Source organism: Podarcis gaigeae (assembly GCF_964106915.1).
Source record: "Podarcis gaigeae genome assembly, chromosome: 1".
Taxonomy (NCBI): domain Eukaryota; kingdom Metazoa; phylum Chordata; class Lepidosauria; order Squamata; family Lacertidae; genus Podarcis; species Podarcis gaigeae.
Window position 1 is genome coordinate 49,487,946 of NC_139678.1, and position 25,223 is coordinate 49,513,168.

Consider the following 25,223-nt stretch of genomic DNA (forward strand, 5'->3'; position numbering starts at 1 on the left):
AAATGTCAAATTGTGACTCAAACATCAAGCTTGAACATCAAGCTTTACACAGGATTTGAAGATTTTTGTGAGCATTTACCCCTCCCCCCCATCTCAACCCTCACTCTACACACTAAAGACTCACTATAAACACAGGACCTTGTCAGCCTTCCAGGAGAGCATTTGAGGGCTTACAGAGGAAGGGCAAGTGTGAATTGGCCTTGGGGCTAACATCCCTGTGCATACAATATTGTATATGTTAAAAAAAATACACACTAAAATCCTTACTATTCTTTGTGAGGAAACACGCACACACACCACAAACTGATGTGGAAATGTGGCCAACTGAATTTAAGACCAGAAAAATGAGAAACTAAAAGAAACCAAATTAGACAAATTATCCACTTCTATCCAGTCCCAATATGAGCTCTCATGCATTATTTTGAACACCTTAAGAAGGCTAAAGTTTTGAAAGGCATTGTGTCCAAATTCTGAAAGTTATGCGCTCTCTCTCTCTCTCTCTCTCTCTCTCTCTCTCACACACACACACAAACACCACTCAAAATTCTCAATAAATCTGAGATTGCTCTTTGCAGTTTTTTTAAAATAAAAAACTAAGAAGCCAAACAGAATTTGCAGGTCAGGCTGTCCTTCCACACAACTTTTCCTATTAATGTTTCCTTTGACAATGCTGAGAGACACAAACATAGCATGGCTGGATACAGATGGGAACAGGACAAATAACTGATATGAAGCCTTTGAGTGTTACATAACCAAAGCCTCTTTCATAAGGGTACAAAATGTGATGGTGAACACCATCCCTTTACTACATTAATGCTGCCATTGAAAGCGATACTTTAGTCATCATTTTTATCGTCAGTGTAAGATGAGGATTTTTCCATTGAACTAGCAAAGTTATTATTGTACGTCACCACAATCTCCAAGTGGTACGAGATTCCAGGCGTTTCAGGCACTTACCCAAGGGTCATGTTTCCTTTAGAATGAGGTACAGCAGAGACTCACTTCTGCAAATCACTACTCAAGGGGAAATAAGTTTTCAAGGCACTCAGAATAGCTGTTCTCCCAGTTCAAAATGAACTATGCTAAAAATGTGCAGAACCATCTCTCTTCAGAACTCACAAGTAGGTAGAGGTTTGAATCTGAATCAGAGGGGGCAGGAATTCTCCTTCCCTCTCACCACTACAGCAACAGCCAGGTAGCAGCAGTGATTGAGATACCTATCCCATGCTCTTTTCTTTCTCTACCTGGTTTTCTCTTTCTTTTGCGATTGACATCCAGGAGCCATCAGGTATGTCATTTTCAAAGAGCACCTGTTAGTATGGCTGCCAGGTGTCAGGTGTCAGGAGAGCCAGTGTGGTGTAGTGGTTAAGAGTGATAGACTTGTAATCTGGGTTCGCGTCTGCGCTCCTCCACATGCAGCTGCTGGGTGACCTTGGGCCAGTCACACTTCTCAGAAGTATCTCAATCAGAGTGTTTGTTGTGGGGGAGAAAGGGAAAGGAGAATGTTAGCCACTTTGAGACTCCTTAGGGTAGTGATAAAGCGGGATATCAAATCCAAACTCCTCCTCCTCCTCCTTCTTCTTCTTCTTCTTCTTCTTCTTCTTCTTCTTCTTCTTCTTCTTCTTCTTCTTCAGGAAAAGTACACCTCTGAGTGCTGTAGCATCATTCCAGCTGCAGGAGGAGAATAGGGTAGAAAAGCAATATTCCTCCTAGTCAATCACAGAATAAAGGGGTGAGTAGGGAGAACCTCTGTCCAATCAACTATTGGGGGGGGGGGGCTTCCTCCCTAGCACAAGGTACAGGACCCTGAGGTCTCAGAGAGATGGCAGGTGAAGGAGAATTCAAATAAAATCCCTTTGTGTGCTGTACTTTTGTTCACAATCACTAGCCCATCCTATATTAAGCCAGGGCAAAGCCACTCAATGCTAATTATTATTCCAGTATTGCAAGTGTCTGTCTGAAGGTAAGGAACAGTTGATTTTGTAAGACAACCCTGCAGGTTAATCACTGACGTGAGATCTGAAGTGGTAACTTCAAAGCTCATGCTATTAGCCACCATACTGTACTACTTCATAGTGACCAAAGTATTTCACAACTCTCATCTTGTTATCCTCACAGAGCATCTTTGTTATGACAAATTTGGCTGAAAAAGAGACCAAGGTGATTTAAGTGGGTCCCATGGCTAAGAGGAGTTGTCCTACATAAAACCCAAAAGTTATCAACTGCACTACAAGCAGAAATGTTGACTGTCTCTTTTGTATATCTTGTGGTAGTAATGAGAATTTCTGTAGCCTTTTAGCTCAGATCAAAATAGCAACTACAAACATAGACTGTATCCACAAAGGTGATCAGCAATCATTGACTCTCGCTGAATCCTTTCTAACATACACTATACAGAGTTGAATAAATCCAAACTCACACAATTCTACATTTCCCTATTTGAGAGAACCTTATAAAACAGATACAAAGTATATAAAACTTATATGTAACTACAAAGTCCCAGGGTTTGGCTTTATGATATGAGCCTTCTACCTTGTTGAAGCGAAGCAGGTCTGGATCCGGTCCATGCCTAGCTGGATATGCACAGCACTTTGGGTTTAATGAAAGAGGAAAAGCAGGCTATAAATGTTATGGGGGGGGGGGGACTAGTTTCCCCAGTCTCCTTTATTTGAGTAATTCAACTGTGGAAGCAAAATGCAAAGCCTAAGATCACCTCTACGAGTATGTTTTTCATTTAAGATTTTAGTGGTAAGCCTGATTACATTTAGAAATCTGTATACCTTTTATCACAATTTTCCAAGACGTTTAAATGGAAGAGCTTAATGAAATGGACTATAAGACAGAAGCCAGAAGGTTCTCTGCCTTCCCTACAAGCTAATTATTCTTTGAGCAGAATCCATTTTCTGCCAGCTTTTGAGAGAGATGCTGTTTTTCAGTAGAGTGGAGCTAAATAATTCATATATAAAAATGTTGCCACTTTATCCGAGTAGGAGAGTAACAATAAGGTCCAAAGCATGTATTACAGGGAGCCAAGAAAGATTTCTCACTACTATTGAATAACCAAAGGCTGTCTTATTTTTCTTCTTGTTGGCCTGGCGAATAGATAATATTTCTTCCTTTGGGGTAGGAAAACGGGTTACATTTGACCATCTGCCAAGACATGCTAATGCAGGAAGCTATGCAATAAAATAAAATTAAAATTAGAGGCATATAGCAAAGTGAACATGATGTGACTGAAGAACACCTGAAGTGGAAACTTGTGCTTTAAGAAAGACTGCACCAGCTGAAGAAAAGAAAGTGTGAACCACTTTTCTTTTTTAGTGACCCCACAATGCTAAAGTGCTGAGATTGCTGGCAACAATAGCAGAAAGGGTTTTACGCTCATGTCTTGCTTGTGAGCTTCCCATAAGAATCTTGCTGGCCACTGGGGGAAACAGGATGCTAGCCTAGTTAGGCTTTGATCAGATCCCACAGAGTGGCTCTTATGAGATATACCTCCCTAATGGGAAAGGTGTGACTCAAGTTGCAATTGCATACCCATTTACCTAGAAGTAAGGCACACTGGACTGTGGGTGTTTTACTTCTCAGTAGGCATGCATAGGATTGCCCTGGTTGCCACCAGAACTGATCAAGAGATTTGAGGCCCTTTCACTTGTTGCAGAGATAAGTAGCACAGCAAATGTATGCTGTAATATCCAAGGTAGATACATCATAAAATGTGGGTGGAGGGGGGCCACTAGGGGGCGCATTGGAAGATGGCCGACAATACCATCTCTCCGACCCACACGGGGTAATTAAGAGGCTGTTATGGGAGTAGGCAGCCTCCCTTGTTGCCCCAAGGAAATGGGGAACACTTGCCTGCTGTGCCCATAAATCACCCCCTAATTCAAAAGAAGGGGGTGAGGGCCCTAGGCAGAATGCCCCCGTGTGGACATCGGCTCTCCTGGACGCTGTCTCTGATCGTGCACTAGTTGCAGCAATTTGGAATAATTAATTACAAAAGAAGCAAATGCACATATTTCAAGTGAAGAAGGGGAGTGGTCTGCTAATTTAAGTGACCTCTGCGAAAGAAGACGACGGGCTGGAGAAACAGGAATATTTTGCAATGAAGATACACCAAAGGCGGAGTATGTTGACAACAGGGCTGAATGGGGGGGGGGACTTTTTTACTTTCCTTCTATGTGATTTACAAGAACCCCTCCTTATTAGAACCGTCGGTTGAACTGACCCAAGCAGGATGATTAAGGTCTGTGTGGAGATAAACTTTAACCAAAAGTATGCTTTATTGAGACCGAGAAGCAATAAGAGCTTTTGGGAATGGCGCAGCAATTAATTCGGAGTCGCCATCTTGCCAAAGGATTTATAGCCGGGAAGAACGGATTTGTTTTCAGACTGCATTCCTAGTGAATCTCCTCAGAGGTTTTGAGAAAGGAGGCAGATTGGTGAAGATTAATGACACTAAGACTGTTTTGATGTATGGAAGTGATGTTATATGGAAAACGTCTGGATATGGCTACTGGATTAAAAAAATATATATCCACGCAGGATTACAAACTGTTCTAACCAGCTTGCAGAGACTATCAGAGGTCACAAAGAGAAAGGAAAAATATATGAAAATAACAACAAGAGATGTGGAAAAATAATAAGAAAGGACTGGATAGTACTGTGCACATCATAAGGTTAGATTTGTGGACATTAAAACAGCAGTAAGAAGTAAGAAGTTGATTGGATCCCTTCGGAACTTGAAATATGGGTACCCCCAACAAAAATTTAAAATTCTGCTGTGTAATTTGGAATTTATGTAATTTGGTTTGATTTGATGTGATTGGTCGGTTAATAAAAATTATTCTTAAAAAAATAAAAATAAAATGTGGGTGGAGAAAACTGTAACTGGCTCAGTTCCCTGGAGTGTGTATGTACTACATACCTGTCATATACTTGTGATCATTAAAATATGCTACTCTCACTAAGATGTAGCATATAGAATAGGCCTAAGACTAAATAGCAAGCATTTCTGAATTCACTCATAGGCTTTAAGTTAGCAAGCTTTTTTCAGTTTCTATTTGCTCTTAAGATATTATGTTAGAGTATCTCAGGAGTAGCCTCTCTATAACAAAGGTTGGTTATGGTCTCACCAAGGATATTTGAACTGATGATCATGTAGCAACTTCTTTGTCTTAGGCTTTTCTAATTACTTTAAACTTCTAACAGTTAACTGGGGGGGGGGGCAATTATCCAGATAATGTTCAAAATAGACTTCTACCACCATTCAGAAGAAATATTTACACAAACTGATGCTTTTACACTGATACTATATGTAGTTCACACCAAAGGACATCTCATAAATATCCTGACTGATAAGACAGGATATTTCTATAATACTCTTGGCCAAATAGTTTATATTGGAATGAAAATAGTTTATATTGGAATGAATGGAGCAACTGCTGTTAAAAGTTATTCATATCTTCAAAGGAAAATATGTTAGAATTGACTATCTCCTTTTCCATTAGCCCTGCTGTTTGCACAGAAATATCAAGTCTGGCCCAAGCTTTAACCATATGCAACAGTTGTCTTGAGTTATTTGAGTTGAGACATGAAGAAGAAGAAGAAGAAGAAGAAGAAGAAGAAGAAGAAGAAGAGGAGTAGTTTGGCTTTGATATCCCGCTTTATCACTACCCGAAGGAGTCTCAAAGCGGCTAACATTCTCCTTTCCCTTCCTCCCCCACAACAAACACTCTGTGAGGTGAGTGGGGCTGAGAGACTTCAGAGAAGTGTGACTGGCCCAAGGTCACCCAGCAGCTGCATGTGGAGGAGTGGAGACGCAAACCCGGTTCCCCGGATAACGAGTCCACTGCTCTTAACCATTGCACCACACTGGCTCTGGATTCCATTGTGCCATTTCACATTATTAGGAATGAAGTTGAGCAGGTTGCTACACAGTGGCCAACTGCACAAGCCAGAGCCAGGAATAGAAAAGTAGCAGCTTGTGTAACTCGGCTTAAAAGAAAGAACATAAAATATATATTCAGGTTCTGGACATCATTGTGATTTAAGGGAGAAAAGAACAAGGTTATATAGATGACACTGAACTATTACCAGCACTATAAAATTTTCAAGGTCGGTTCTATGTCAGCTTGAAAAGAAAAGAGGTATGGCTATGGATACACCATGTATCTGTCAACAGACAGATTACTGGCCATTAACAAATAAGTATTTTTATAACAAATATGTTCATTTCAGTACTCAAATGTTTCAACTCCTACTATCCCACAGAAATGAATTGCTTGCTTATGTGCTTAAGTTTTTGTATTTCATTAACTGCTAGAAGCTCTTATCAGTTCACTGGGAAAAAATTGTGTCAAGTTGTTCAGTACGACAAAATTTCTAGCAAGAAACATTTAAAAAGCAAGGCTAGTGTGTTATAAACATGTAACAACCCTTGAGAGAACAAATTCCTGGGCAGGAAAATCATAGAATCATAGAGTTGGAAGGGATCCAGAGGATCATCTAGTCCAACCTCCTGCAACGCAGGAAGTTTCCGTACACCAAATCAGACCATTGGCCCACCTCATTCAGTATAGTTGGCATAGACCGGTAGCAGCTTACCTTGGTTTCATGCAGGAGTCTTACCCAGCCCTACCTGAAGGCACCAGGGATTGAACCTGTGACCTTTTGTATGCAAAATGTGTGCTGTACCCTAAGCAACAGCCCTTCCTTTGCAGGCTCAGATTAATACTATGCCATAATGTTTTGGGCTATCTCAATCTCAAGTGATCTATTTCAATACATACATATATATATATATACACGACACTAGAGTTAATTATAATAAACAGCAAAAGCATTTCACAAAGACTTATACCAACAATTGTTTCACCCACGGCTGATTTTGTGTTGTGGCCATAAAGAAAAACTGGAAAGAAATACTACAGGAGAGGTAAGAGAGAGTGTTTGTGTGCATGTGCACTCACTTAATTTTTTTTTTATTATTCAGAGGCCAACAGGCTGTAGTCTTGTCACTTGGTCAAGAAAGAAATAAACAGTCTTGACTGGCAGTTTCCTGCTGATTGAGAACACCAGAAAAAATCCGAAATGTTATCAAATTTCATCACAGATAATTTTCCCAATAAAGAGATCAAGGATCTGGAAAGATAGACCTTGTTGGTTCTTCCAAATTTCACAATCAAATTACTTGTATAACTCCAGCTACTTCTTTTTTGAATTTATTTTTTGTTATCAAAGACAATGTCCAGCAACAGTACCAAAGAATCTGTTCATGGCATTGTTTTACAAAAGTTCCTACCAGACAAATATTTTATTGTTGGATGTACTCTTTATTAATGATGAGATGAACTAATCAATGAAATTGCTAACAAAACTCCTATAAAGAAAGGTCTAGACTGAGTTTTGAATCTGTTGGTTGGAGCATATTCAGTGGTCATAACAACATCATCAGTTAAAGGCAAGTACAACTCTTACCCATCGACAGAACTAGGCATGGCTCTTCCAAAAGGTCACTGGATCTTTCAAAGAGAGGCACCATGTTTTAAATTCTGCACATACAAAATATGCTCATGTCACTCAAATTACACAATGCAGCAGTGTTAAAAGTCTTATTATAGTCTATTAATGGCAAAGAACTGAGCCCAAGGCTCATATATGACTCATGGGAGGGACATGTCCTCAAAGAGACAAACAGTATAAAACAACAGGTTCCCTGTTGAATGTGTATCAGTGTGCATGAGTGCAAGTGCATGTAACAAAAGAAGTCCAAACCATGGCCCGTTGAATTGTTCCAAGCTGTATATCCAGTCCGAATGATAAAAGGCTTTCATTTTAACTGTATGTTAAAATGCAAATTCATATCCCACAAAAGCCAACAGTATGGTTGGTTGAAATAGCTTCAAAGTGAGTGTTACGGCGAGCTGTCCTGCTTGTCTTTATTTGTCAGCCTCTGGATATGTGGGGTACTTGACTGTCTCAATTTTCTCTTTTACTTTGTAGGAGGGGTATAAGCCTGTTTTTCCTAATTTTCTATTGACGCCTTTGGAGTAACCATCCCAGTGGTTTCCAGCAACACCAATTATATCTCCAGGTTCCATAGGAATTTCGTCAGCAGTTCGGGGATGATGAGCATAAATGGCAATCTGGTTATGAGCATTTTGTCCCCCAAAATAATAGATATCATCTAAAGAGTGGAAAAAGGCTGATGCATCTGGATGCAATGTCTGCATGATTTCATAGGCAACTCGACAAACCTAGGGAAAGTAGTAACAAAAAGCATTAATTAGCAAACAGCATGACAGTACATCAGTTAAGTATTCCTTACAGAAGTGTATCTTGTCCAACTTTCTTTCTTCTCCAATCATTCATAAAGCATTTTACTTCAACATTAAGCAATTAGCAACAGAATGCAACAATGTTAATCCTTGTATAATGTTTTACAGAAGCCTTTTAAAACATTCAATTTAAAGTAATTTTAATTTGCTTACATCTGGAGAATAAGACAAAGGCATTTTGGGTTGTATCCAATGCTAATCATACTCAGACCCAATGAAATTAGTAGACATGATTAATCTCAATGGGCCTATTCTGAGTATAACTTAACTGGATGCACCTACTTTGTTGGCTTGAACCTGGGACTTTTTGCATGCAAAGCATGAGCTCTACCACTGAGCAACTCACACCACAGCAGTTTATATTATAAGCCCCAAGTTGCTGAACCTTAAAAAAGTTTCAATTTTTAAAAAAAGTAACTCATCCTCTGTAAGAAACTTCAGAACCTACTAGAAGCCCAAAGGACATTTACTACATTGGGTCTTCACTGGATCAAATTCAAATTCTTAGTACTACTCTGTGGAACCTCCTTAAAATTGGCCCAAGGCATCTAGACAACCCTCTGACTATGATCTGGCTTGGCAGTGATATCCTTCAGCGACTCCAAAGCTGTCAGGCTTAAGTACAAGCCCTCTTAGAACTGGAGATAGGAATGTCTTGGCAACAGGCCCAAGGCTCTGGATAATTGGAGAATATTAGAATGACTTATAATCTCATGACCTTCAGATTAATGTGAAACCCTCTTGGTTTTCAGAGTTGCCACTAAATTGATTAAATGGAATATGAATATCAAGTCCAAAGCAGAGTAGCAAAAGGAAAAAGGAAATGAAAAATGAATAGTATACAAGTGCCAGAGAACACGGAAAGAAAAATTGGGCCAATCACCAATTTTTTATTTCCTTTGTATGCTGTAGAAGGTGGTCAGGAGTAGTGATAAATGTTTTAATAAAAGAGGTAGATGGATAGTAGGTAAACAAAATAAATTCAAATCTAGAGTGATCAAACATGTATCCCTTTTAATAAACTTAAAGCACAGCCATTTATCAAAATCTCAGATTTACACATTCCCTCATCATCTATTCCTAACAAAAACAGTAATAACTGTTAATATTTTATAATACTTTAGTGCATATATGATTTATTAAACACTATTTCTGACTGCTTCACTCTGAAACCGCAGTTCTGTGGCCACAACAATTACCAAATATGCTACCACTAAGGCTGAAGACTAGTATCTCTTTTTGGTATAACAGGTATCTCGTTATAATCAAGAGAGGTTTGACACTCTAAAATTAGAAGTGGGTAACTTCCCCCCCTCAAAAACAAACAAACACTGCAGCCTTATCTATTACTTAAGCCATTTCTGCTCATTTTTATTTACAAGGCAGAAGCAAAACCATTATCTTTCCTGATATTATTAGGTCTCATTGAGATTAAGATGAATGGTATTTAAATTTCTTGTAGCTTTTTAAAACATCTATTTCATAAATTTAAAAAATCTTGTACACAGGGAAAGGACTTTTGAAAGCACACTGTTTGCTTTCAGATATATTTAAAATGGAAGAATTTGTCCTCAAGGTCACAAAATATGGGCATGATCCACTTGTGAACACAAGGCCCATTGAAAAAAATAGGAATTGCTCAAGAAAGCAGGCATGCTTTTCCACACTTCAACAAATTTTTGCATAGTCTGTGACCAATTCTAGACAGAATAAGCAACATATTTAGTGACAAGGGACGCAGACCTGGATACATTAATAGAGCTTAAATTCTGTATTATCCAATCTGGTTGGGAGTAGGGCTCTCCCTCCTCCCTCCTAACAATAAGAAATGAAGATAAGCCCTCACACAAACCAGCAAACTCTTTCAGCTTCACCTGATCTTTCCACTTAGAGCTCAGCTAATTATGCAGAGGCTGCTAACAATCTAAGAGGGACCCCCCATGCCTAGACAATCAAAGAGGCAAAGTAAACAAAGAGCTGGGAAGCACTTCTTTCTTCCCTCACCAGTGAAAAAAAGAGGGGGAAGAGTTTTTATTTTGGATTTTCTGGGGGTGTTTATGTTGTTGGTTCCCCCTAAATAGCTTTCCTCCACATTAAAAAGGGTGTTTTTTTAATTTAAAGGAGACTATCTTTCTGCTTGCTTGCCCTCCCTTTGATAAAAAGGAGGGTTTGGTGGGATGAGGGGGGGGGAGTGGGCTTCTGTGGGGGGGAGAATGGAGGGAAGAAGATTTAGCTGGCTGCCTCATGCTGAAATGGAAGGTTGGGTACTATGTGAGAATGATGGGGAGGGTGTTTTTTGGTAAGCAGTGAAAGCAAATGTGTGTCTACTCACAAGCAAGCCCTACTGAATTCAATGAGGCTTACTCTCAGGAAAGCAGAAGAAAGTTTAGTTGAACTCAGTGGGGCTTATGCATGCACAGATTCCCGCGACCTCTCAGTGGGAAAGCAGATGAAACTTGAATAGGAAATCACTTAAACTACTATTAAATTAGTTCAAAATATATTAAATATTATATATGGAAGCTTATTTAATATTTTTTAATTAAATGTACTACTTCCTTACATTTTAAGGCTCTCCACCGCCACAGGGAGCCTCGTCGATGCCCTCGGCTGCTGCGGGGAAGCACAGTGCACCACCACCACGGGGAGGTACGGCTGGACCTTCTGCTGCCATGGGGAGGCATGACAAAGCCCTCTGCTGCTGCGGGTAAGCGCGGCGCACCCTCTGCTGCTGCAGGGAGATGTGGAGGGACCCTCTGCCCCCGCAGGGAGGCCCAACAAAGCTCTCTGCCCCCACAGATAGAAATCGTGATGTTGAAAACCAGATATCGCCCAGCCCAAGTTGGACGGCACTGTCATACTCTCGGAAGAATGGCTGACTCGTCCATAATTTGATACTGACCTTCTACACCTCTAACCCAATCACAAAGTATCTGGGAATGAATTATTAGATAACAGTCTGAAACTCTAAAGGTTGGGAAGTTTCCTTAGTCACATGTTATGCTGCTGCTAAAGTGATATGTGGAAAACAGCCTTAAGACTCACATATATGCAGATTTCTATGATGCTCAACTATATTTTTTGCATGGAAGTACAGAATGGTATTGCTGGCTGACTTTCTCAACTGCTACAACTTTCATGATGATTCCAATTCTATGATTCTATAACATACTTTTCTCTTTTTAACCAAGTTTATTTCAATTCCATAAACCTTAAAAAGGTTTTGCCTCATTAGCAAATCTGGTAAATCATCAACTGAAAAAACAATACAATCGGTACTAAAGTAAGCAACAAAACCAAAATTTGAATGGTTTAATTATTAACAAAATTCAGTGTTTGCCTAGCTATGAATAAAGGTAGGTGTTTCTTCACCAATACAGAGTCACTACAGTTCATAACAACTGGTGCCACCTCATATTTGATTATCTGTTCTCATACTAAGTTGCTATTTGTGTTGAAAAGCAAGTCAACACTAAAGTAGAAAGTAGAAGTATCGAGTGCAATTTTCATTTGTTTATTTCACTTCTGGAATCTCCTTGTTCATAGGGAAATTAATATATATTTATTTTTTATCCTATTATACTATGAGGCAAAGTGTAGAGTGAGGTTCAAGATTTAAACTCATGTTCTAAACTGGTAAAATTGTTGCACATCACCAAATGCTGGTCTGCTATCCGCATCTATCCCCACACTACTGGCATTTGAGAACCTCAGCTTATGTGTGGAAAAACTTTGCAGGAATAAAGGCAACTGGAGATAGTTTTAAAAACCCCCACCTATTTCTACTTTCAAAATCTAATATTTTCATTTGAATTACATCCCAACTTCTGACCTCCAAGGTAATACACAATACAAGACAATGAAAAATGTAAAAAGCTACAGCATTTAAGAGGATTTCTGAATACCATGAAGAATTGATCAGATACTTTTTTCTCTTAATGAAAATGTTATAAAATATACAAATAATAGATATGAATAGTAAAGCAACAGTACTTTATAGTTCCAAACCTGAAGATATGAATACTGTAGCAAAGATGATTTATGTGCAACAGAATACTTTCTGGGTCCATAATGAAAAGGCTAACCATGAAATGTTCACAGTGAAAGAGGCATTTATTACATTTTTGCCTTGAATGAAGTTAAGAAATGGTTTGTCAAAATGTCAGTCTTTAAAAACAATTTAATGCTTTGTAGTGCATATTGTTCGCTTCTTGATTATAAAAAGTACAACTCTTCAGCATATACTTGAACAGCATACCTGAAAAGGCTTGTAATCTTTTATAATCCTATAATCTCTTCCATCATGCTTAACCATCAAGGCAAATTCTCTGCAGAAAAGGGCAATTTAAAAACCATCAATGCAGGGAGCTAATCCACATTGTGCCAGGTACTGCAGTAGATGGGGAACACCGTAAAACTACTAAGGAAGTTTAAAATATATATTGCATTGCTGTCATGGGAATTAATCCTCTGATACTAAAATGGTGAAAAAGAATGTTCTGTTGCATGGGAAAAATCAAATAGTCCGCAGTCCACCTTCTGACAGAAAGGGAAACTGTCAGTTTGGAAGAGAGTAAAAACCTAACATGGGGCGGCCACAGGAAAGAGGCTGAATGGAGGATACAGAATAGGCAACAGAGTGAGGAAGAGTCTGAAAGAAAGTAAAAGGGAAACAAAGCTTAAGGAAAGTATATAAATCTATATAGATCTAATAAATAAATAAAAAGTGACCCTGGAAGCAAGGAACTAAGGAAATGGGAAAAGCTGGGGAATAAAACTCAAAAGCGCTTAAGATAGCAAGGACCGCTATGAAAATATTTTTATTGGCAATAATGCTCCTGCTGATGGAGCAATCCTATATTAAAGAAACTCTCAAATTTGGGTCAATAATAATATACAAATATTACTAATAGTGATATGCCATTATCATTATTTTTCTCTTCTCTTTTTCTTCATTTTGTTCTTTAATGTTATATCATCTCTTTCTCTCTCCTCCCCTTGTTATATGTGCAAATAAAAAATAATTAAAATACAAACCCTTAAATACTGCAGGGAGACTTTGTAAATTGCTTTAAAACCATCTATCACTGGTATTTAACGGCTCAAGAAAGGAATACAGCACTTGGTTTGATGTTCACTCTTCAAGGTAGACTTCTTAGAAGAATACAGGAAAAGAACTGCTAGATTGATTCATTTAGGCTAGTTAGTGGTCTGCATTAGTGACATTAAGATGTCACTAGCAAGTTCTAAAGCACTATGTGACTGAGAGAACCATCTCCTAATGTTTGTCCGCAGAGGCAATATACCTCTGAAGACAGATGAGCCACAAATAATAATAATGACCCACAACAGTATCCTCTTCATGAATGTGATTAACCCTTTAAGGTTAATTAGCAGCCATCACCACATCTGGCAATGTAGTCTTTCCAGTTAGTAACCAAGTTGTTTGAAAAAAGTATTCCCTTTTGTTTGTCCTAAACCAATAGAAAATCAATTGCAACGAGAGATCCACTGAGTTCCAATGTTCTGACTTAATACTTTTTTCTACCAGCTGTTCACCTTGTTTATCATTTACATTTCTTTTGATGTATCTCTCATATTGGTCTCTACAGCCACAGCAGGTGCTGCAACCTTTCAACAATTTGACTTCACCCACCCAAAGGCGAACTCCTCCATTGCCTCTCAAGACAGACAGATGTCAACAAATCTCTCTACCATTGCTCCCCATTGTCATCTTTTTCAAAGGGGCAGAGTATTAACTTCCAATCACTTCTCTTAAACTTAGTATATTTTCATGAGCCATACCATGGATTGGATCCAGAGTAATTATGAAAACTAGTTCCGCTAATGTGACACACTTGCAGGAAGAGGGGGGAAATTATTTTTTTGCTGACTCTTCCTCCAATCCTCGCAAGCTGCTCTGGAAAGGTAGGGACTTTCCAGAACATTGGGGATCAGCTAAAATTGCTTCCTCTTCCTTCTTATGTATGTCAAAGGGCATGTCTGAATGTAGCTCATTATTTCTGAGATGTAACAAGCAGAGCTACACATTGCTGTGGTTCCCTTTTTTAAATAGTAGATTTGCACTGATTTTCTGCATGTTATGAAAGAAAATAATTTTTTAGAGGAATTATTAATGCTTGTATATTTCAAGTATTTCATAGTACTACTATTGGTTATAGGAAACCACTGAGTACTATAGCCATTCAGGTTTATATTGCGCTACTAGAGTACTACTTTCTTGGGCTCCATGATCACTGCAGATGGTGACAGGAGTCATGAAATTAAAAGACGCCTACTCCTTGGGAGAAAGGTGATGGCAAACCTAGACAGCATCTTAAAAAGCAGAGACATCAGCCTGCCAACAAAGGTCCGTATAGTTAAAGCTATGGTTTTCCCAGTACTGATGTATGGAAGTGAGAGCTGGACCATAAAGAAGGCTGATCGCCGAAGAATTGATGCTTTTGAATTATGGTGCTGGAGGAGACTCTTGAGAGTCCCATGGACGGCAAGAAGATCAAACGCATCCATTCTTAAGGAAATTAGCCCTGAGTGCTCACTGGAAGGACAGATCGTGAAGCTGTGACACCAGTACTTTGGCCACCTCATGAGAAGAGAAGACTCTCTGGAAAAGACCCTGATGTTGGGAAAGACTGAGGGCACAAGGAGAAGGGGACGACAGAGGACGAGATGGTTGGACAGTGTTCTCGAAGCTACAAACATGAGTCTGACCAAACTGCGAGAGGCAGTGGAAGACAGGAGTGCCTGGCGTGCTCTGGTCCATGGGGTCACGAAGAGTCGGACATGACTAAACGACTAAACAACAGCAACTAGAGTATTGATATACAGAACTTTATAATGTGCACCACCTTACCTGTGAAGAAAATGTGCAGACAAGGAAGTCTGCCTGAGACAAAAAGTGTATATCCAGAATAACACCCCGTAGAGAGTTTTCTGTGTACCGATTATGGAGACCAGCAGACCACGAAATGGAGTTGTCACTAATAAACTCATAATTTGGATACCTGAGGGGGAAATGCATCACAAATATCAGCATTCAGTTTTGGAGGTTGCACCCAAAGTAGTACTTCCCATCAGTGCAAGGATTTTTGCTTGTGCAACAAAACTTCTGCCTCCCCTCAAGTACCTTCTAAATCTGTTCTAGGGGTGGGGGCGGGGCGGGAGGGAGCCTTGCTGCACAAGTGGAAATTCTTGCACTGACAGGACTCGTTAATTGGATACCACAGTGAAATGAAACAGATTTTTTCACCTCTTAGCAGTTTGCTATGCCTTCATAGCTTGTAGCCCTAATGAGAAATTAAATTTTGCAGAATTTTTATCCACTTCTTGTAAACAGAAACCCATGACTCATATGTGTCATAATCCACCTGCAAATTCAAGACCAAATTGCAAGTTTTCAGCTGTATCTTATAAGAATTACTATTAGTGGAGCCTTGTTCTACCAACACCTGTTTAGGAAGCATGTATATAAAGCTCAGAAGTTATAGCTATTTGCAAATAGTTTCAAACACAGGTATTCATATAGACATTAAAAGTAAATATGCTATTTGTTTAAATAGCCACACTTCATGTAAAATCACTTATGTACAAACATGGTCTTACTTGGATTTTGCCTCTTGCAATAATGAAGGATCATCTGTAGCCAAATAGACTCGTTTTTTGTCAATATGCATTCTGCGGGAGAGAAGTTGGAAACGTTCTTCAACATGTACCATATATTCTTCAATGGGATGAAATGCTGCTTCAGTTCCCACTTTGTCTGTTCTTCGGACATGAATACTGCAATGAAAAGCAAACACAAATTTCTCTTGATCAGGATTTGTTTGTTTTTTGTTCGTTTGTCCTTTACTTTCATTAGAACGGACTATAAAATAAATTGGCATTAGAATATATATTATTTTCAGAACAAATTTGTCAAAAACTACAGAGCAAGGGCTTGGATTAGTTACATGGCTGAGGGTGGGTGGAGAGAAGTAAAGATTACTAGTCAGTCCTTGAAACCAAATAGATGGTTGGAGGCCAAATGCCAATATATTTTACACATGTCACAGTAGAATCACAGCATTATGATTTTGCAAATACCTTCAAGGTACTAATGCGCCACATGGTCAGCATGGCCTCCTTTTACACACATATCCAGTAGGTTTAAATATAGTCACCAGCTCACAGAATTTAACCTTGTGTGAAAAGACGTTGCATGTATCATAAATGTGTATTTGTCAAGAGGGTTCTTAAGGCATTTTTATCACTTCTCTACAGTTTCATCCATACTAAAACATGCCTGCTGAACTAAAACACTGGAGTAAAATTAATTTTCTCCAGGGTTTCTGGAAAGGAAGCTGTCTTTTATTGGGGTAGTACTATAGTTACTTACTGTTGCTAATTTGATTGTGATTCTGTGGTTTCAATTATGACTTTAATTGTGCTCTGTCTTGTTTTAACTAACTCAGTCATGTCCAAAGTCCGTTTCGGGGGCCTAATCAAGCCCGCCGGTCGGTTTAATCTGGCCTCTGTGGCAAAAAATCGTAAAAAAACCTCAACAACTCCAACCCTAAAAAAAAAAGCTCAACAAACTTTGGCCAGCCCCCACGGCCCTTCACTTCATCAAATCTGGCCCTCTTCGAAAAAAGTTTGGACACCACTGAAATAGCTGTTGCTGTCATCCACCTCAAGATTGAAAGGTGGGATATAAAAACAAACAAGAAGAAATGTTTACTGAAAAGTACCCTATTAAACTTCAATTTTCTTTAAAATCTTGTTCATTTCCCCACAACACTGATGACTGAATGATAGGAATAGATTCAAACCAGAAGTGTCTTATTTTTAGTATGTTACTAAGTTATTTTCAAATATATAACCAATATTATGCAAGTGGCTGAGTTCGGAAACCCAAGCAGCTAATGCAGATAGATAACAATATTAGTATGTAAAAAGGTGGAACAAAAATTACACTAATTTTTATAGTAAAAACTGAGAACAATTTTATACATTGAACTCTTGGTGCACTATATCCAAGTATTACTAAGACCATTAGTGCCAAATTAGATATGACAGGGACAGGGAAATGCTTATTCAGAACCTTTTCTGTGGCTGCACCTAGATTATGAAACACTATCCCTTGAGGTTCAAGTAGCAGCCTCTTTTGCCATTTTCTGCGGGTCAGTGAAAGCTTTCTGTACCAACAGGCTTTGCTGAATCACTTTAGATAAGGATCTGCATTGAGGACTTCATCTTTTGTTTTTTAATGCGTCATGTCTTCTTTGTTATTTACTTTATTGATTTCTATTGTGATTTTAAAGGGACGTGGGTGGCGCTGTGGGTTAAACCACAGAGCCTAGGGACGCTGATCAGAAGGTCGGCTGTTCGAATCCCCGCAACGGGGTGAGCTCCCATTGCTCGGTCCCTGCTCCTGCCAACCTAGCAGTTCAAAAGCACGTAAAAGTACAAGTAGATAAATAGGTACCACTCCGGTGGGAAGGTAAACGGCATTTCTGTGCACTCCTCTGGTTCACCAGAAGCAGCTTAGTCATGCTGGCCACATGACCCGGAAGCTGTACACCGGCTCCCTCGGCCAGTAAAGCAAGGTGAGCGCCGCAACCCCAGAGTCGGTCACGACTGGACCTAATGGTCAGGGGTCCCTTTACCTTTACCTTTATTGTGATTTTAATTTAATTACTGTGATTTTAATTTAGTCTTCAACTGGGTGTAAGCATAAATCTTATAAAAGTATTAAGTATGCCTTCTCTTTTCATATCTAAACCAAGCAAGGGTGGGTAGGAGTTTACATTTCTACAACAAAATATGTAACTGCCATTACAATGATGCCAGGTGACCCATTTTTTGCATAGTACTATACACAGAAACCTGGAGGATCAGCTGATTGTTGGCACTTCCAAAGCACTATTCATGGGGTTTTGCAGATGAAAAGCCTTTCAGCTCAACCACAGCTTTACTTGCCCTGCACAAAATGTCAGGGGTAGGGTAGATGGCCATGGCTTGGCAAAAACAGTCAACTCAGGAGGACTGGTGAGCCTAATTAGGCCTGCAGGCCATACGTTCTCCACCACTGTTGTAAATGGTGAGGCGGGAAAAGTTATCACTCTTAGGAAGTTCTTTAAAAGGATTACACAAACTCATGAAGGACAGGGCTATCAATGGGCAAACAGAGCAGCCACATTCAGAGGCATTTTACCTCAGAGTACTAGGTTCTGATAACCAACACAGGAAGGCTGCTGCCTTCATGTATTAAAACAATAAAGTAGCAAAATACCGTATTTTTCGGCCCATAGGGCGCACCTAGGTTTTTTTTTGGGGGGGGGGGAAATAAAGGGGAAAAAAATATTTCCCCCCCAGGTGCAGGGCTAGGGCGGGGGAAGCCCGAGCTTCCCCCAGCCCCCAGAACAGGCAGCTCTCCACAAGCCTTGGGAGAGCTGCGCAAAGTCACGCAGCTCTCCCACGGCTTGCGGATAGCTTCCTGAAGCCTGCATTCGCCCCATAGGACGCACACACATTTCCCTTTCATTTTTGGAGGGAAAAAAGTGTGTCCTATAGGGCGAAAAATACGGTAGGTTTAGGACAACACCCTTTATTCTCAATGGATTTTGAGTTCTGACTTTCTAAGAAGTGTTTCACAGCCTTCTGTGTGAAAAAGAATGCTAAAGAAGGTGAAATGTTCTTGTTTACTCAGAAGTCCTACTAATTTTGATATATGACTAAGCATGAATAGGGTAAGGTTACCAGACGTCCCCATTTCCCGGGTACAGTCCGCGGATTTACAAATCAGTCCCCATACAAAATCCATTCAAGTTGAAAAGTGTCCCTGGATTCATTGACAAAAAATCTGGTAACCTTAGAATAGGGATATGGCTAAGATTGTAGTCGTAGCGCATAATAAAATACCTTACCCAATAACTGGATGTTTAAAGCCAAGTTTCCTTGTAGCTTCTTCTATTTCCTTTTCTAACCAAGGCTGTGGACGGATCAGATATTTGACAAACTGTGAGACCCACCACACTGCAGGATCCCCATGGACACGAATCAGCCTGTCAGCCAAGTCTTCTGGGATAGCCAATGGCAAATATGGAGGTCGCGGGTGTAGACTGTCAACTATGGGTAGCTCTATTACTTGGACCTCTTTATCATTTGCCTCACCTATAAAAGATACAGTATGGGTTAATACTTCAAAAACAGATACATAGCTTTCCATACAACTAAATGGGAGATCATTTATACCTAACATACAATGTTTTCATGATAAATCACCAGATTAAGAATCAAAGAAATAAAGTATGTAAGAATATATACGCACAAGAATAAGGTGACAGAAAAGCACTACCGATATTATTTTGCAGAACAAAATACTCATCCCTGGTAGAACAAAAGACAGAACAAAAGACTCATCCCTGACAGAAGTTCATTGGAGTTTAGACAACTTTCATAAACCTGGCGGAGGTGCCAAAGAAAGAGCAGGTTCCATAATTCAATTTACAGTATCTGAACAAGTCTGAGGTTGCGTCCTGGGAGACAGGGGCAACTGGCAGGCCCCCAGCTGGCTCCAGCCCACTGGCCGGCAGCCGGGCGAACTCCGGTTCTCGAAACAGCATCAAAACTGCAACTCATGCCTCAGAAACCTTTAGAGACTGAGCACGCAAGCCAGCAGAGATAAGAACTCTTTGCAACGGAAGGGCAGACAGAGTTCTTATCTCTGCTGGCTTGCGTGCTCAGTCCCTAAAGGTTTCTGAGGCTTGAGTCGCATGTTGGTACGGGCATACTAAAATGAAGATGACAAAACAGAAGATTTCCAAGTGACTTGCCTGACCGCACTATCAAATATTACTGAAGACAGGTTAGATCACAAAATTTAGAACTTATTGTTGCCCTCAGAGTTCCCAGCTGAAAACCACCCACTCCCAAGCACTCATTCTAATTAATATCTTGCATGTGGCACCTGCAATATTTCAGAGTTCTGGCAAATGATTCAGCAGCAACATCAGATATATTTGAGAACACAATAAATATTCTAGATTGGTTGCAAACTAAATGACCATTTCACCAGTTCGTCTGTGCCCACTGTTCAAGAACTTATGTAAAATGTTGTATATATCTGGCAATGGTAGTTAGCAGACTCATTTAGAGCTTGCTGATCAACATGATGATATCTAATGGGAGCTGGGAGACAGATAAACCCCACAAGCCTAAAACTTAGAACTTTTAATAGATGGCATTATATATGGTGCATGAGGAAAGGCATGTTTAGCCTGGATAAGAGGAGACTGAGAGGAGATATGATAGCCATCTTTAAGTATCTAAAGGGTGTCACATGGAAGATGGCACAAGCTTGCTTTCTCCTCCTCTGGAGGGTAGGACCAAAACCAATGGCTTCAAGTTACAAGAAAGGAGATTCCAAATGAACAACTGGGGGGGGGATTCTGATGGTAAGAGCTGTTCAACAGCAAAACAAACTCCCTCCTTCATTGGACTGTCCTTCATTGGAGGTTTTTAAGCAGAGGCTGGATGTCCATCTGTCATGGAAGCTTTAGTTGGGATTTCTGCACTGCAAGAACTAGAGGACTCTTTGGATCTTTTCCAACTCTACAATTTTATAATTCTATTATGTGTCAAAGGTTTCTCCCCCTAAAACATACCACCAGCAGTTTTTTTCTCTGCAAGAGTTACTTTGGGTCCACAAAAGAGAAGCAAGTGAGAGGTAAGTGGAGACAAAGCACAGGCAGGGAAAGGTTTGGCATTTCTCCAGCTTACCCTGTTTTGAACCCCCACCCCCCAACACACACTTTATAGAGATTTTGATGGTGGATCCGATTCCGACACATGTATAGTTGGTAGTTTGTAGACACAATTTTAAACTGAATATTGCACCTAGATGGTGAAAACAATAGGAAAAGATCCAATGACAATTTCTGCAAAATTAGAAGTCTGTCTTCGCTAGCTGCTGCTGTAATATCAACAAAATGTTGATTAAAGAAAAATTTAATCAATTTAGTTGAAAAGCATGTGAAAGCACCTCTATTAGAGATTTGTGAAGAAAGGACCTAATTTATAAGTGAGACAGAACGATGCAGTGTGTGTGTGTGTGTGTGTGTGTGTGTGTAGACACACACAAAAAATTAAATTTAATAAAGAATAATTACATTTGGAATTCTCACATGAAAAGAAGAATGGAAATAATTACATGAGAGAAGTAATGCTAATGCTAGTGAGCAAGAAGAAATTGTAAAGAATGAACTGAACATTCCCTAACAACAAAATTCAATGCATTAGCACTTCATTTGATTGATTATACACTGTGTGTGTGTGTGTGTGTGTGTGTGTGTGTGTGTGTGTGTGTTTGTGTAAAAATCTAATTCTAAAAGATCAGTTATTTCAGTAGATGGTTATTTAACTCTGGTCTCAACAACTGATTTCCCAGGAAAGTTCTCTTAAAGTAAAATAAAACTGGTAATTCAAAAATCAAAATGTTTCCACTCTCTGAATGTAAGATAAATTTGCTTATTCTGCAAAAAAAAAAAAAAAAAAAAAAAAAAAAAAAAAAAACCCACCCAAAAAACCACCCCATGGATTAAGGCTATATCTACACAGTTAAGGTTTCCTCTCAAGCCTTCTTTTGATGTAATCAAAACAAAAACTTTTCACATTTTGCATACAGTGGGATAACTGCTACACACTGCAATCCTCCAAAGAGTTTCTGAATCACTGTAAAGCCAGAGCACTCCTTCGTCTTCAGCTGTCTCTTTGGACTTTGGTCTCAAGTACGGAAATAATTGGCTTCAGAGGTCCTTAAGTGCTATTTAGCGACTTAACGTCGAGGCAGCTAAACATATTGATTCAATTTCTCACAGTATGAGAACTTCATGGGTGTGCAAGTGTCTTGAGGACAAAAACACAAGACATACCAGCAGCAGAGGACGCTTGACAGTAGGCAGGGCTGAGGACATCATGCCATATTATCAGCAACAGTATAAAGCTAAGTTTGGTGTACAAGCAGAGATGTATGAACATGCCTCAATCCATTCCAATGTTCATTCACACTTTGATCTGGTATTTTCCATTCCATGGCAATTGGTTTATTTTGCACAAGTCTTTCTTCTGTTTTGTCATCCTCTGGTGTAGAAATATACATATTTTTTCATATATATCATAGCACACAGGAAACACGCAACTCTCGGCAGTCAAAATATATTTACAAATCAATTACTTTCCCTGTGTGTTATCTTTCAAAGTTAGTGACTTTCCAGAGGGGGTAGCCCTCCTTTGTAGCAAAATCAGTTATTCTTATGGCTAAGGTGCCACAAGAATAATGGATTTTGCTACAAAGGAGGCAAATTTAATGAACTGGCTAATGACACATCACAAAGCCACCTATGGCTGCAATTCTATCCAAGTATATTGAGAAGGAAGTACCCATTCAGTTCAATGGGGCTTACTCCCAGGTAAGTGGTGTTAGAGTTGAGGTCTCTCTTATACATACAAGTTCTATTTATTGCAACATCTTATTTCATAAATTTGTATTTTATACAGAAAATAGTCATATACAGTGGTACCTTGGTTTTCAAACGCCTTGGTACTCAAACAACTTGGAACCCAAACATTGCAAACCTGGAAATAAGTTTTCCGGTTTGCAAACTTTTTTCAGAAGCTGAACACACTCCATTTTTGCATGTTTCACTTCCATTTTGAGTGTCACACTTCCATTTTGAGTGTTACGCTGAGGTCTGTTTTTGCTATTTATTTTGCATTTTTGTTTTTGCGGCTCTTGTTTTTGTGACTGTGTGGAACCCAGTTTAGCTACTGATGGATTGATTGTGTGACTGCAGTACATTGTCTACTGCTTTCATTTTATGGATCAATGGTCTTGTTAGATAGTAAAATTCATGTTAAATTGCTGTTTTAGGGTTATTTTTTAAAGTCAGGAATAGATTAATCCATTTTGCATCACTTTCTATGGGAAAGTGCACCTTGGTTTTGGAATGCTTTGGTTTTGGAATGGACTTCCATAACGGATTAAGTTTGAGAACCAAGGTACCACTGTATGGGTATGCAGAAGCATAATGCTCAAGCTAATTCCTGTTTGGCAGCTTTAAATCCTTTTTAGTGCCAATGTATTCTTGCCATGTGAAAAAGAACAACAATGAATTATGTGTTTCGTTGGTTTGGATGCTATTAAATGAAAAAATAAAATAAAACAAATGTTTAAAGGGCAGGTGGTTGTTCAAAACGAGCAGTTAAATCTTGGTGGTTCCACTCATTTTGACAAAGAGGCTTGGACTTTTAACTGAGGAACACAGATAAAGTCTACAGGTAACTAAAAGGGTGAAAACAATAATGAACAATGCATCCCACTGGTTTTTAAAATTCATTGTAGGAAGCAGATTAAGGCTGCAATTCTAACCCCAAAGAAACAAGTCCAACTGAGTTCTGATTAGACATGATTAGGATTTCGGCCTTAGTGCATATAGGTGGTGTCTAGGAACAAACAATTTACACAATTAAATACTTCAGGAAAAAAAGAAAAACAATGAGGCACCCATTGGGACAGTGGCAATTATGCATCAGTGAACATCTAAATGTATATGGCAAATCAATATGCATACACATAATGTAGACAACTACGGTTAAAAGCACCCCTAAGAAGAATCCATACTGTGATGGGGATCAACTGGGGGGACGGACAGAAGAAAATCCATTTGAAAGGCTGTTTTCAACTGATCTGTCCAACATCCTTATGGATGCTGAAGGCCTGAGCTGCTTCACTGTTACTCTATATGGAGATTAAGTACAATAAGTATATTGTAGGAGCCCCAAGAGCTGCATGTGAAACTTCTACTAGCACCAAAATAATAACTGACTACTACACAAAGGAAACACATAAATTACCACATCTTAAAAAATGCCAATATAAAAGTACTCATTTGAAGGGGTGATTTACTGCCTGACAACTATTACTGAGATTTCTTCACTTAGCAGACACTGTAAATGATTATCTGAAAAATGGCATACTCCCAGAATCATTTATTCTTCTTCTTGGGCATATAATGAAAAATGAAAATAAAAAAAACACTGGCCTTTCAGAAATAACACATATTCATTATACCACATTAAGATGAAAAGGAAAATTAAATCTTAAACAGAAGATGCTAGAAATAATTTATCATACTTTGTAAATATCAAAATAATTGATTTAATACAGAGATGGACTGGTCTAATGAGACACATTCCCAATTGGATGTTCTGAAAGAAACAATTTAACTTTAGTATACTTCTCATCATGCCTACTGTTGAAAATAATTAAGATAGAAACTGAAAACTCAAAAAGTATTTGCAAATAATTGCTCCACAACATGAAGCAGGGTGGAATGGAAGAGAAAGAATTATATCAAGACAGAAAATGGGTTAAAACAGCTACTTTATTGGTTACAACTTACAAAGTTTGACATGGCATAGGGCAAGGATCACTGAGGCCAAGCTGCTTACTGACAAAATCAACAATTCACTTGCTGGGAAAAACATAAATGGGTGGAAGGCGAGTCCAGGTCTGCAATAGGGCATATGCCATCACTAAAAACATGGATGTGGTAGGCATGCTAGTCCCCTCTGAGATGGCTCTTGAACTGACACCCAATATCTCATAAGGTAGTACCTTCATAATAAAATAATTATAATAAACATGGAGTATAATGCTTGCTAAATTATAGGACAGCATAACCAAATAACCAAGAAAGACACTGCTATTGGACAGGCAAAAATGCTACAGCACCAAGCTGTGTGAATGCAAAGTGAAATTCCTTCCCAGCCCTATCAACTCCAAGACAAGATGCGAGAAAACATGGGAACAACACTGCTAAGGCA

At 39.2% G+C, this 25,223-nt stretch overlaps 1 protein-coding gene across 1 annotated transcript in view; it reads right to left on the bottom strand.

The window, feature by feature from the left end:
- Positions 1-7,313: 7,313 nt before the first annotated feature.
- FUT8 (fucosyltransferase 8) overlaps positions 7,314-25,223 on the bottom strand; it is an 80,495-nt gene continuing 62,585 nt past the window's right edge. Inside the window, exons 7-10 of the mRNA XM_083750810.1 lie at positions 19,265-19,511; positions 15,963-16,139; positions 15,214-15,364; positions 7,314-8,258 (exon numbers count right to left, since the gene is read on the bottom strand). Coding sequence (XP_083606936.1) covers positions 7,941-8,258; positions 15,214-15,364; positions 15,963-16,139; positions 19,265-19,511 — 893 coding nt within the window. The 3' untranslated portion in view covers positions 7,314-7,940. The remainder of the gene's footprint in view (positions 8,259-15,213; positions 15,365-15,962; positions 16,140-19,264; positions 19,512-25,223) is intronic.